We start from the raw sequence: 15,775 nt of genomic DNA on the forward strand, positions 1-15,775 counted from the left end.
GATGTAGATTGTAAAATATTACGGTTGTATTCATATGGAGATATGTATCCATTATGGTTTTATTCATATGGAGATTGTAGACCATCATGGTTATATTCATGTGGAGATTGTAAAACGTCATGCTTGTATTCATATGGAGGTTGTAAACCGTTATGGTTGTATTCATATAGAGATTGTAAGCCGTTATGGTTGTATTGATATGGAGATTGTATATTGTCATGGTTGTATTCCTAGGGAGATTGTGAACCGTTAGGGTTGTATTCATATGGAGGTTTAAACCATTAAGGTTATATTGATATGGAAGTTGTAAACCGTTATGGTTGTATTCATATGGAGATTGTAAGCCGTTATGGTTGTATTGATATGGAGATTGTATATTGTCATGGTTGTATTCATAGGGAGATTGTGAACCGTTGGGGTTGTATTCATAGGGAGATTGTAAAAAGCTCTGGTTGTATTTATATAGAGATTGTAAGCCGTTATGGTTATATTCATGTGGAGATTGTTAAAACGTCATGCTTGTATTCATATGGAGGTTGTAAACCGTTATGGTTGTATTCATATGGAGATTGTAAACCGTTAAGGTTGTATTCATATGGAGGTTGTAAACCGTTATGGTTATATTCATATGGAGATTGTAAACCGTTAAGGTTGTATTCATATGGAGGTTGTAAACCGTTATGGTTGTATTCATATGGAGATTGTAAACCGTTATGGTTGTATTCATATGGAGATTGTATACCGTCATTGTTGTATTCAAAGGGAGATTGTAAACCGTCATTGTTGTATTCAAAGGCAAATTGTAAACCGTCATGGTTGTATTCATATGGAGATTTATATCGTCATGGTTGTATTCATGGGCAGATTGTAAACCGTCATGGTTGTATTCATATGGAGATTTATACCGTCATGGCTGTATTCATATGGAGATTTATGCCGTCATGGTTGTATTCATGGGCAGATTCTAAACCGTCATGGTTGTATTTATATGGAGATTGTGAACCATTATGGTTGTATTCATATGGGAAAATATTAGACCGTCATGGTTGTATTCATATGGAAATTGCAAACCATTATTGTTTCATTCATATGGAGATTGTAAACCATCTTGTTGTATTCAGAGGTGGATTGTAAAATGTTATGGTTGTATTCATATGGAGATATGTATCCAGTATGGTTTTATTCATATGGAGATTGTAAACTGCCATGATTGTTTCATTCATATGGAAATTGTAAACCGTCATGGTTGTATTCAGAGGTGGATTGTAAAATGTTATGGTTGTATTCATAGGGAGATTGTAGACCATCATGGCTATATTCATGTGGAGATTGTAAAACGTCATGCCTCTATTCATATGGAGGTTTAAACCGTTAAGATTGTATTCATATGGAAGTTGTAAACCGTTATGGTTACATTCATATGGAGATTGTAAGCCGTCATGGTTATGTTCATGAGGAGATTGTATACCGTTAATGTTATATTCATATGGAGATTGTAAGCCGTTATGGTTGTATTCATAGGAAGATTGTAAACCGTTATGGTTGTATTCATATGGAGAATGTAAACAGTTATGGTTGTATTCATATGGAGGTTGTAAACCATTATTGTTTTTTTCATATGTAGATTGTAAACCATCATGGTTGTGTTCAGAGGTGGATTGTAAAATGTTATGGTTGTATTCCCATGGAGATATGAATCCTTTATGGTTTTATTCATATGGAGATTGTAAACTGCCATGATTGTATTCATATGGAGATTGTAAACCGTCATGGTTGTATTCAGATGTGGATTGTAAAATGTTATGGTTGTATTCATAGGGAGATTGTAGACCATCATGGTTATATTCATGTGGAGATTGTAAAACGTCATGCTTGTATTCATATGGAAGTTGTAAACCGTTATGATTGTATTCATTTGGAGATTGTAAGCCGTTATGGTTGTATTGATATGGAGATTGTGAACCGTTAGCGTTGTATTCATAGGGAGATTGTAAAAAGCTCTGGTTGTATTTATATAGATATTTTAAGCCGTTATGGTTATATTCATGTGGAGATTGTTAAAACAAACGTCATGCTTGTATTAATATGGAGGTTGTAAACCGTTAAGGTTGTATTCATATGGAAGTTGTATACCGTTATGGTTGTATTCATATGGAGAGTGTATTCCGTCATTGTTGTATTCAAAAGGAGATTGTAAACCGTCATTGTTGTATTCAAAGGCAGATTGTAAACCGTCATGTTTGTATTCATATTGAGATTTATACCGTCATGGTTGTATTCATATGGAGATTTATACCGTCATGGTTGTATTCATGGGCAGATTGTAAACCGTCATGGTTGTATTTATATGGAGATTGTGAACCATTATGTTTGTATTCATATGGAAAAAATTAGACCGTCATGGTTGTATTCATATGGAAATTGCAAACCATTATTGTTTCATTCATATGGAGATTGTGAACCATCTTGTTTTATTCAGAGGTGGATTGTAAAATGTTATGATTGTATTCATATGGAGATATGTATCCAGTATGGTTTCATTTATATGGAGATTGTAAACTGCCATGATTGTATTCATATGGAGATTGTAAACCGTCATGGTTGTATTCAGAGGTGGATTGTAAAATGTTATGGTTGTATTCATAGGGAGATTGTAGACCATCATGGTTATATTCATGTGGAGATTGTAAAACGTCATGCTTGTATTCATATGGAGGTTGTAAACCGTTATGGTTGTATACATATGGAGGTTTAAACCGTTAAGGTTGTATTCATATGGAAGTTGTAAACCGTTATGGTTACATTCATATGGAGATTGTAAACCGTTATGGTTATTTATATGGAGAATGTAAACCGTTATGGTTGTATTCATATGGAGAGTGTAAGCCGTTATGGTTTTATTCATATAGAGGTTGCAAACCGTTATAGTTGTATTCATATGGAGATTGTAAGCCGTTATGTTTGTATTCATATGGAGATTGTAAACCCTTATGGTTGTATTCATATGGATATTTTAAGCCGTTATGGTTGTATTCATATAGAGATTGTAAACCGTTATGGTTGTATTCATGGGGAGATTGTAAACCGTTGTGGTTGTATTCATATGGAGATTGTATGCCGTTATGGTTGTATTCATATGGAGATTGTAAACCCTTATGGTTGTATTCATATGGATATTTTAAGCCGTTATGACTGTATTCATATATAGATTGTAAACCGTTATGGTTGTATTCATGTGGAGATTGTAAACCGTTATGGTTGTATTCATGTGGAGATTGTAAGCTGTTATGGTTATATTCATGTTTAGACTGTAAACGTTATAGTTGTATTCATATGGAGATTGTGTTTTGCTAATAACAGTACTGATATAGAGAATTAATTATAACGGCACTAGTCATGTAAAGATTGCTAGTTACTGTATTTATATGGAAATTGACCACTTATAACGATATTATTCATGTTGAGATTGTGCACTGCTGGGTGTATTTATATAGATTGAATACTGCACAATTTTATTCATATGAACATTGTGCGCTGCTGATGACAATGTACGTTAAAATTGTGTAGTGCTATTGACTTTTTCATATAAAGATTGTGCATAATTTATATGAAAACTGTGCACACTAGGTATTTGGAGACTGTGTACTGCTAATTTTTTTATTCATTTTGAGATCATATGGAGATGTTGAAAATCGCACTTTATTTTAGCCAATCGTGTCCTCCTAAACCATCAAAAAATGGATTTAATAGAAAACTAACACTAAACTTGTTCTTCTAACTCACCATTTCACGAATCTACGACCATACTATAAGGACGTTGCCTTGGGATTTAATGTTTTTTGAATAATCACCGTGCGATCATAATAGTTGTATTGAAATATGCATGAGCCACTCGATGATTATGGTAAGAGTAACATTTGCCAGCCATTGAGGCGTACGCTGCATGTCAATTGACTTTACGTTTACTTTCTTATATCCGTGCCTGATTAGTGGTATGTTATAGGTGATTTGGGTGATACAACCCAAAATATGTAGTCGTGTTTTTCCCGTTGTTGTCATAGATCATCATTAAGACCTAAAAAACTATGTGAGATGCCCACTACTCAAGAAAGAAATTCACAGTATATTCATAAATTTACAAGAAACAATGAAAAATCTAGAATAAATACTATATGATATGAATATGCTAGCATATATTAGCGTCATGACATGGAGAACTTAGCAAGTACGCATATAAATACCATATTTACTGTAGTAAATTGACTCATCAAACGAATGATTTGTAATGTAAGCAGTTACAATGTTTAAACTATGTTGTATATACCACATTATCTGTAAGTTTTATTGACTGGTTGGTAATGTTTTACGAAGTCAACCCTCAATGAGACCATGGAATGGCGTCCACTAATGATTGAATTAACATACATACTAAGTGATTTGTATTTAGATTTTGTTAACTGTGTACTCATGTTTGTTGCGAAGATTTACATGACGTGATGATTATGAATAAGTTATTATTGTGTATACACGTTACCTGGGCAACACTACTCTCAATAGTATTACGTATTGCCACAATCTTTGTGAATTTCTGTCATTATTGTAAAAGTTCTTAAATATTCATTGAAAGCAACCCAGAGTCGGCTAGATGTGATGTGGAGTCAGCTCATTGTTGAAAACACGCTCACCGAGGATGACAGCAGTTATGTAAAAAGCTGAGTCGGCGGTATATGACTGACTTAGTGGATATGGGTATTATATTGTAACAAGTACTTAGGTGGTCGTCGCCTTTGTTATTGTAGGAAATCCAAGATAGTTAAAACTCTCAGATCTGCTGGCAGGAAGGCTGGAAAGGAACCCAGACCTATTCCATCTAATAACTAATTATAAAGTGTATGTTTTCCCAAACCATATAAACAGCTTATGCAGTGACATCGTTGCCTTACTGCACCATCGCTTCATGATCAATAAATACATGATCGTGAACAAAATCGAATGTACAATGTTCATCAAAATGCATTATAACAGTATTTAGTAATATGATGGTTCCACCTAATGATAACCAATTAAATGACAACGTTATTCAATTGATGATCTGGTTGGGTTCAAGGTAAATAAATAACAACCTATCAAGCACTCCTGCTACCCGCATGTGGGAATAATGTTTCTGCTGCCGCGTACTCTGTCCAGTCATTATTAACCAGTCTGCTGCATTGGACCCACGTAAATAGCTTTTTTGTGTTTGAATCAATTACTATAGTCAGTTGCTTTCTAAACACTTGAAGCCATTACCCAAAACGTAGTGCCTTTAACTTAGAAACGTCTATAGCTTCATGTTTAACCAGTTGCAATTTCCAAGTCATCATGTCTAAATTGCATGTAGACTATAAGTCTTGGATTATTTGGAAAGTTGCATCTGCAAGGTTTCCCAGACTATTTCTTTCTAATAATGGTTTGATGTGGGCTATAAGTTATTTTGCTGACTATTGCCTCTTGCGGTACCTATCACCAACGAAGTATACATGCTGATTTTACACCTGGCTATTTAGCTTGCACTCACAGAGTAACTACGACTGACTTGGACCGATGTCTCATGATAGTTCATGCTTTAATGATTCAATTTTGTAGCAGCTCTGGTGGGCTTATATTGTCCCAGTCTCGGTGTACCAACGAGTACATAACGTAATTACAGAGATTAGAAGAGGCTAATGCTATGAAGCAGAGGAATTCGCCTTTTTCTAGTGGCTACATTATCTGTCTTCTCCTAATCATTACATGCATCTAGACTTGCTCAATATAGTTACACACCAGTTCAACTGAACAACTTTCTAGTGGTGTTGGATATGAATGGTGCTTATCTACATAATCCAATGCACCCTCGCATTTTGGCGGTTATAGGGTTTTGTAGTCAATATTAGGGAATCGCAGTAAAGCAAAAGACTTACACGAGTTAGCATTCTTTTGTCCAACAATCACCCACATCAACATAATCTGGCTGCAGGAAAACACATCAACAACTAATTAGTGCAATATTTATTTGAAGGGACACTAAAGCTCAGTTCTATCTAGGGAATTTAATTGGATGCTGATGCGTCCTTCAAAAGGTATCTGCTTCAGGGAACCTACTCAGACTAAAAAAGTCAATTTGACTAGACAGTGCAGAAGGCCCTGCGTTGAGGACAAATCTTTACCATCTGGTAACAGGGATTCCTCACTTAATTAACAGTGTCAATTATCACAGAAGCACTAGAAGATGGGTGGAGATAAACATGATGAACCAATATACACATAAAATCTGGAAGACAAAAATAGACCGTCAATCACATCTATTGAAAGAAGCCAGACGGAACATTCCTGAGACGTGACAACACTATGACGCTTTAAATGAGAGAGGAGTCAGCGTTTCTTAACAAACTAACAGTGGGCACCCTGATGTGCAAATCAGAAAACAATATTCATAAAGTTAATTTTATGAAAGGGGATTGCAGATCCATCTGTTATTCGTAAACATACGACGTGGACAAATGGAATAAAATATAAGCAATTAAATCCATGTGCCGATTATTGTGCCCCAACAATTACGATGTTTTCTGCGTAGCCTTGAAACATATTTTGTTTGAATAACACGGTAAAGGTTTGTCACGACTATTGTGTGACTTGCAGCGGTATTCGTAAACATAAAGCACAGTTATTTACGCTGTATAGGGACAAGTACTGTGTGAAATCTAGCAATGTTTCACGCCGCAAAAACACTGAAGCCTGCGGTTACTTCAAATATCAAAGGCATGGTAACGAACATTGCAATCGCAAGTAGTGACTTTACGCTATACATTTGTATCACAGCACCTTTCCTTGCAGCCATCGACTTTTCTGATTTGTACAAACTGTGTACCATAATTACTATTACAATTCAATCTGTCGATTATTCTATGCGTTACTTGCTATACGTTATGGCTAATGGGTATACGACTAATCTACTAAAATTAATCAATTAAAAATGCATTTAGCTGATCGTCATTTTTTCTACTACTGTCATACGTTTTGGGGTGTTTCCAAAAGGCTAGAATAAAAGGAATTAGGATTAAGTTTTTAGTGTTTTCCAGCCATCGTTGTAATACAAGGCCAAAGTACATAGTGAATTACCAAATGGCGTTTAACTTCGTTTAACTAGGAGTTAATTCTAAGTATATCACAATAAGCGCAGAACCAATCAAATTAGTATATACTTACCCTATAAAATTGAGCCTCACATTACCCATGTTTCATTGGAAAACGGAATAATTACGCTTCATGGATCATATCGCAGCGAATTATAGGGAAGTTCAATTTGTAATCTTCAAAAGACTACATACTAACGCATGTGTATACAGTGAAGGTAATAAAGAAATATGAATTTTGAAGTGCTCCCCGTTTTGGGGGTTAATAAACGCAAATGTTTAAAAGATTTTGGAGGAGTATTTCTGACATTTAAAACTTTAAAGACCTTCAGAAACTGTCTTTTTGATTTTGTTAACCACCACACTAGTGTTCATATATAACTGTTATAAACTAGGTTATGTTCACGATTCATAGTTTTTACAAGGTGTTAAATCATACACACAATCATAAGACCATAATTATTATAAGACATATTTGTATATCTTAAATTTCAAGTTTCGTTAAGTCCAGCACAAATATAGGACCACATATATTAGTATATTTAAGCAGCAGTAGGGTTTTAGAAACACAGGTTAGATGATAATAGTAGTTTTGCAAAAAGTAACTTCCCCTGTTATAAAATACGTATAGGTATACTAAACAAGCCGGTAGGCTGATTGACGATTTGCACCACTCAAAAACACATGTTTCCGGGTGTTGCCATGGAAGGACATGAAAGTGAAGCGACATATACAAATTTCACAAAGAGCATTCAGTATTCAGAAGTCACTTCACTTCATTACTAGTACGTCTTTTTGTCGTTATTATATTTGTTGACCTAGATTTCAATAAGATGGCAAACCTTTTCATTTATTTCCGCAATACTCCGTTAGCAATGTGAAATATGAAATTATTTGTTTACCATGACACGATTACTAAATTTTAGTTCAGATTTTACCACCTAACTAGAGTGTGACGTGCCTGCCAAGTTTGAATAAAATCTGCCAAACCAAAGAAATCACAAAAAAGTTAATACATGTATCCACACAGAAAGTCAGTACACACACACACACCCATAGACAGACACACACACACACACACACACACAAGTGATTTTAAGGGCAATTCTAGGGGAGCGGATTGCCAATAAATATAACCGCGTTTACTGCTATGTCTTTGATCACACTATGGATTCCACCATCTAAAGATGATTGATATCATTCTAATATGTTTTGATCTTTATATAGGTACTACTATGAAAGCTTTTACGCCCTTGGCAAACGAAGTGCTGAGCCGGAACTTCCGCCTCGTGTCCAAGATCAGCCACGCGTTTCGTGTGATAAATACGAACAAGGTAGCTGTAGATGGTATGACGAATGGAACTTTGATCACATTAAAGAGTACCAACGATTGAAAAGAGACTTACATTGATTACCACTGTGGATTTCGAAGGGAAGTACTGATTCTTCTATCGGATAAATGTTTCATACACCTGGTGTTTCTTGATACTCCTTCAGGGGATTATTTTATGTGGACTGCGATTACTCAGAAAAATAGATGATTTGTATCTTCTTATTTGCCAAATAAACTATATTAGAATGCGCAAAATTCCGTATAGATTGATATTTATCTCTCTATTTATAATTAAATCAAATGATGTCAAACCAAATAGTAGAATATGAGTTAGGCTAGTGGTTTTACTCACACACAATAAACATTAATTGCCGTCCAATATAACGTTCACCAATACTGTCAACACAGTGAAAGAATTAATAACATTGCTGTTCTGGTGCACACAAACAGCTTAGATTTAATTTGCTAGTTGCACATCGGTAATGTCTGTTTGATTGTTATGATTACGTAATTAATGTGAGTCGGCTTTGCGCATATTCAAGTTGTCAACATGAGCGAAGTCAAAACACTGAGCGGAGGGTTAAATTATCGTGCAGAAGATTGTTAATGTTTTTAGCTTTTCTGTTATCTATGATATATGCTTATTCGCCATCTGTCGCCACATAGATCAGTACAATATATTTGATACTTTATATCGAATTTGGATAGAACGATATCGAATAATACAATTGATTGGTGATGACGTAATCAATTCATTATATTTAGTGTATCCATTTTTAATATATTGATTTCATTTCTGATTTTCTGATTGGATTGAAATTTCAGGTGGTTATATGAACAGTAAAAACGGTGGGGAGGTCATATGACCTCATTGTTTACACAAGTATGACTCTTAGCCAAATCATATTCATATAGTTCTGCTGTAAACGTAACATGGGCAGTATTGGTATGTCAACCAAATCGTTGATACTTGATACATGCAATATATATAGGCCGATTTCAGACTGAGCTAGGTACCACCTAGGGAAGGACACTAATGAGACTTCGTTTTTATAACTTATTACCAAATGTGGGAAGGGAACAATCGGGTTATGGCCCAGTTTAGGGAGCACAAATGTTGATTCTATCAAAACCGACTATGTATTACAGCAAATGAAATAAAACCATAACTCGGATTAAAACATGTTGAAATACCATTATTTTAGTTCACAATTTTATCTGTTTTATAAATTTCTCAAAATCGATATCTCATTTATACTATACCGAACCCGTACGTTTATATAAAGCTTCTTTTATATAGAATTGTCATGTTAATGTATAAAACACATTGTATGTATCAAAATACATTATTCATGTCTGGTTACATTTAATTCCCATCTGTTTAAAGACGGATTATGTTACGCTTCCATTTCAATTCAGCCAAATACAACAGAGAATACACCGTCATTTTCTTTCATGCACTGTTACATAGCAAATGTACATTTCTCAAGAATGTCTGAACTCTTCTATATTTCCCAACATTGACTTTATACAGAATAGTTTTTATTTGCAGGGTTTACATCACCTGGGCGAAGGTTTGTTGTTGTTGCTAGTTTGTGATATTGACATTCTACCTTACATTAAAGAATATTTTATTTTACAGATTTTTAAAATGTTTTTTATTTGTTCAAACTGATGAATAGTTTTATGTTTTACTAGAGCAGTAGTTGTTTTGTGATGTCTTCTATGGTGTGGTGTGTGCTATGATGTTGTGTGTGCTATGGTGTGTGCTATGGTGTGATGCGTGATATGGTGTGGTGTGTGCTATGATGTTATGTGTGCTATGGTGTGTGCTATGATGTGATGCGTGCTATAGTGTGGTGTGTGCTATGGTGTTGTGTGTGCTATGGTGTGGTGTGTGCTATGGTGTGATGCGTGCTATGGTGTGGTGTGTGCTACGGTGTGGTGTGTGCTATGATGTGGTATATGCTATGGTGTGGTGTGTGCTATGATCTGGTGTGTGCTATGGTGTGGTGTGTGCTATGGTGTGATGCGTGTTATGTTGTGGTGTGTGCTATGTTGTGTGTGCTATGGTGTGGTATGTACTATGATGTGGTGTGTGCTACGGTGTGGTGTGTGACATGGTGTGATACGTGCTATGGTGTGGTGTGTATTATGGTGTGGTGTGTGTTATGGTGTGGTGTGTGCTATGGTGTGGTGTGTGCTATGGTGCTGTGTGTGATATGATGTGGTGTGTGCTATGATGTGGTGTGTGCTATGATGTGGTGTGTGCTATGATGTGGTGTGTGCTATGATGTGGTGTGTGCTATGATGTGGTGTGTGATATGGTGTGGTGTGTGCTATGATGTGGTGTGTGGTATGATGTGGTGTGTGCTATGGTGTGTGCTATGATGTGATGCGTGCTATAGTGTGGTGTGTGCTATGGTGTTGTGTGTGCTATGGTGTGGTGTGTGCTATGGTGTGATGCGTGCTATGGTGTGGTGTGTGTTACGGTATGGTGTGTGCTATGATGTGGTGTGTGCTACGGTGTGGTGTGTGCTATGATGTGGTATATGCTATGGTGTGGTGTGTGCTATGATCTGGTGTGTGCTATGGTGTGGTGTGTGCTATGGTGTGATGCGTGTTATGTTGTGGTGTGTGCTATGTTGTGTGTGCTATGGTGTGGTATGTACTATGATGTGGTGTGTGCTACGGTGTGGTGTGTGACATGGTGTGATACGTGCTATGGTGTGGTGTGTATTATGGTGTGGTGTGTGTTATGGTGTGGTGTGTGCTATGGTGTGGTGTGTGCTGTGGTGCTGTGTGTGATATGATGTGGTGTGTGCTATGATGTGGTGTGTGCTATGATGTGGTGTGTGCTATGATGTGGTGTGTGCTATGATGTGGTGTGTGCTATGATGTGGTGTGTGCTATGATGTGGTGTGTGATATGGTGTGGTGTGTGCTATGATGTGGTGTGTGCTATGATGTGGTGTGTGATATGGTGTGGTGTGTGCTATTATGTGGTGTGTGGTATGATGTGGTGTGTGTTATAATGTGGTGTGTGCTATGATGTGTTTTGTGCTATGATGTGTGTGCTATGGTGTGGTGTGTGCTATGATGTGGTGTGTGTTATGATGTGGTGTGTGCTATGATGTGTTGTGTGATATGATGTGGTGTGTGCTATGGTGTGGTGTGTGCTATGGTGTGGTGCGTGCTATGGTGTGGTGTGTGCTATGATATGTTGTGTGCTATGATGTGGTGTGTGATATGGTGTGGTGTGTGCTATGGTGTGGTGTGTGATATGATGTGGTGTGTGCTATGATGTGGTGTGTACTATGGGGTGCTGTGTGTTATATGTGGTGTGTGCTATGGTGTGGTGTGTGCTATGATGTGTGTACTATGGTGTGGTGTGTGCTATGGTATGGTGTGTGCTATGGTGTGTGCTATGATGTTATGTGTGCTATGGTGTGGTGTGTGCTATGGTGTGGTGTGTGCTATGATGGTCACCGTATAAATTTAGGTTTTTTGTGTACACAGTCACATATATGTTTGAATGCCCTCCTCTACCATATATCAGTGTTGTCTGTACCCTACTCGCATTTGTATACATTTTCACTGTCATCCGCAGATTCCTCCGGACCCCTCCACAAGCGATAAATAATGACGGGTCCTTTAGGTGTGAATTCAATGTCGCAATTTTATTAACTGGTAAAATACACTCTCGAAATATATGTAATGTCGCTTGTGATTCGAGGCCGAAAATCAAAAAAGAGTAGCAAAAGATGATAGTGAACACAAGTTTTTGAATTAAGCCAATGGTTACGTGGCAACGGAATATAACTACCCTGAAGATGGGCAACGAGAAATCGTGGTGGTACACCGACAAAAAACCTCAGCCAGAAAACGCGATCAACTGTGTTTGAGGGCAAAATTTGAAATCGTAACCTTTAACAATCGATTGTTTACACTCACAGAATATTATAATAACACTAACCTATTCGATTGTATACATACCACTGTAGAAAAGTTTGGTAGTAAATGTTTAAGTCACGTGTAAAACATTTCGCGCCGTCATTGTGACCATGTGTCACCTGACTTTATATTGTTAGCTAACATCGTTATATGATTGTGTTATGTCATTATATTGTTAGCTAACATCGTTTATAATTATGTTATGCCATTATATTGTTAGCTAACATCGTTTATAATTATGTTATGTCATTATATTGTTAGCTAACGTCGTTTATAATTATGTTATGTCATTATATTGTTAGCTAACATCGTTTATAATTATGTTATGTCATTATATTGTTAGCTAACATCGTTATATAATTATGTTATGTCATTATTGTTAGCTAACATCGTTATATAATTATGTTATGTCATTATATTGTTAGATAACATCGTTATATAATTATGTTATGTCATTATATTGTTAGCTAACATCGTTTAAAATTATGTTATGTCATTATATTGTTAGCTAACGTCGTTTATAATTATGTTATGTCATTATATTGTTAGCTAACATCGTTTATAATTATGTTATGTCATTATATTGTTAGCTAACATCGTTATACAATTATGTTAGGTCATTATATTGTTAGCTAACGTCGTTTATAATTATGTTATGTCATTATACTGTTAGCTAACATCATTATATAATTATGTTATGTCATTATATTGTTAGCTAACATCGTTATATAATTATATTATGTCATTATATCGTTAGCTAACATCGTTATATAATTATGTTATGTCATTATATTGTTAGCTAACATCGTTATATAATTATGTTATGTCATTATATTGTTAGCTAACATATTTATATAATTATGTTATATCATTATATTGTTAGATAACGTCGTTATATAATTATGTTATGTCATTATATTGTTAGCTAACATCGTTATATAATTATGTTATGTTATTATATTGCTAGATAACATCGTTATATAATTATGTGATGTCATTATATTGTTAGATAACATCGTTATATAATTATGTTATGTCATTATATTGTTAGATAACGTCGTTATATAATTATGTTATGTCATTATATTGTTAGCTAACATCGTTATATAATTATGTTATGTTATTATATTGCTAGATAACATCGTTATATAATTATGTGATGTCATTATATTGTTAGATAACATCGTTATATAATTATGTTATGTCATTATATTGTTAGATAACGTCGTTATATAATTATGTTATGTCATTATATTGTTAGCTAACATCGTTATATAATTATGTTATGTTATTATATTGCTAGATAACATCGTTATATAATTATGTGATGTCATTATATTGTTAGATAACATCGTTATATAATTATGTTATGTCATTATATTGTTAGATAACATTGTTATATAATTATGTTATGTCATTGTATTGTTAGATAACATTGTTATATAATTATGTTATGTCATTATATTGTTAGATAAAGTCGTTATATGATTATGTTATGTCATTATATTGCTAGATAACATCGTTATATAATTATGTTATGTCATTATATTGTTAGATAACATCGTTATATAATTATGTTATGTCATTATATTGTTAGCTAACATCATTATATAATTATGTTATGTCATTATATTGTTAGATAACGTCGTTATATAATTATGTTATGTTATTATATTGCTAGATAACATCGTTATATAATTATGTGATGTCATTATATTGTTAGATAACATCGTTATATAATTATGTTATGTCATTATATTGTTAGATAACGTCGTTATATAATTATGTTATGTCATTATATTGTTAGCTAACATCGTTATATAATTATGTTATGTTATTATATTGCTAGATAACATCGTTATATAATTATGTGATGTCATTATATTGTTAGATAACATCGTTATATAATTATGTTATGTCATTATATTGTTAGATAACATTGTTATATAATTATGTTATGTCATTGTATTGTTAGATAACATTGTTATATAATTATGTTATGTCATTATATTGTTAGATAAAGTCGTTATATGATTATGTTATGTCATTATATTGCTAGATAACATCGTTATATAATTATGTTATGTCATTATATTGTTAGATAACATCGTTATATAATTATGTTATGTCATTATAATGTTAGCGAACGTCGTTATTTGATGGTGTATCCTCATTATACTAGATACTAGACTTAGTACATTGTTGTGTTACATAGTATTTTACGGGGTATTTTCATCCGACCATATAAGGAAATGCGAATTCCAAATATGAAATGATTACGCGCGTGAGCGTCCTCTCATAATAAAAACAAACATGGCTGCTATCAGAATTTGACCGGACTTCACGCAAAGAAGTTCGCTGATTCTGTTCTAAAGTTTTTGGATTTCGGCATTCCAATCATGTATCCTTGAACGGTAAAGATGTATAATAATAAGGTAAATACGAGGATACCTCAAAGTATGCCCTCAGACAGTACGCCATCGCATCGACCTCCGCTGCTCGTCGGTCGATACTCCCGCTGTTCTGTCTTCGTGCATACTTTGAGGTATCCTCGTAATAACCCCATACTGTATGCCAAGATCAATATAAGAATGTGTAACACATTATCGAGGCTCAGCTGTCGTATTATGCCCTTCATCGCAGAGCAACAAACATACATTTAGAACGCATGCTCAACAGTATATTACAGAATTATTTTAACATATAATATAAAAACGTCATTATATAAATGTGTTAGAACATACCCCTAATATAATGACTTTACACCACTATACAATGGTGTTATATAGTGATGTAAGCATATAATATAATTTATGAAATATATAATAATATAATTTATGAATTACGATAGCATATGTTTTAATCTTAATGCTTCATGTGAACTGTTGCATGTATGATAAAAAGGTGACTTGCCACCAAACAGGGAAATATCGTTTTATATCACCGCAACTCATGAATATCGAACATAAAATCTCGTGATGTAATTTTATGTTGGCGGAAAACAACCTCTAAATATTCGTCACATAATGTAGCTACATTATGTGAGAAGCATTTAGCGTGGTCAGTGTATCCATTATATCTACTTTAATTTACATGCACAGTACTATAGCAACGATTACGTACATCTTTGTACATGCTAAGTAGTCCCAATTACATTTCTTACTTACACGTCGCTTTCAGTGTCGTCAGACATTGCAATTCCTCTCCAACCCAAAGTAAATCAATACAACGTTAACGCAAACGGACACACGTGTCGTTAAATAAAAACACAATTATTGTCGTTCAGTTGTGAATTATCTTTGATTTAAATAATGTTTACTTACCCATAAATACGT

At 34.5% G+C, this 15,775-nt stretch overlaps 1 protein-coding gene across 1 annotated transcript in view; it reads left to right on the forward strand.

Annotated features, from left to right (window-relative positions):
• LOC102803100 (uncharacterized) overlaps positions 1-8,742 on the forward strand; it is an 83,257-nt gene extending 74,515 nt beyond the window's left edge. The window contains exon 6 of the mRNA XM_006825358.3: positions 8,382-8,742. Coding sequence (XP_006825421.3) covers positions 8,382-8,565 — 184 coding nt within the window. The 3' untranslated portion in view covers positions 8,566-8,742. The remainder of the gene's footprint in view (positions 1-8,381) is intronic.
• Positions 8,743-15,775: the final 7,033 nt, after the last annotated feature.

The sequence above is a fragment of the Saccoglossus kowalevskii genome, chromosome 7, assembly GCF_978046115.1.
Source record: "Saccoglossus kowalevskii chromosome 7, keSacKowa6.1, whole genome shotgun sequence".
NCBI lineage: Eukaryota > Metazoa > Hemichordata > Enteropneusta > Harrimaniidae > Saccoglossus > Saccoglossus kowalevskii.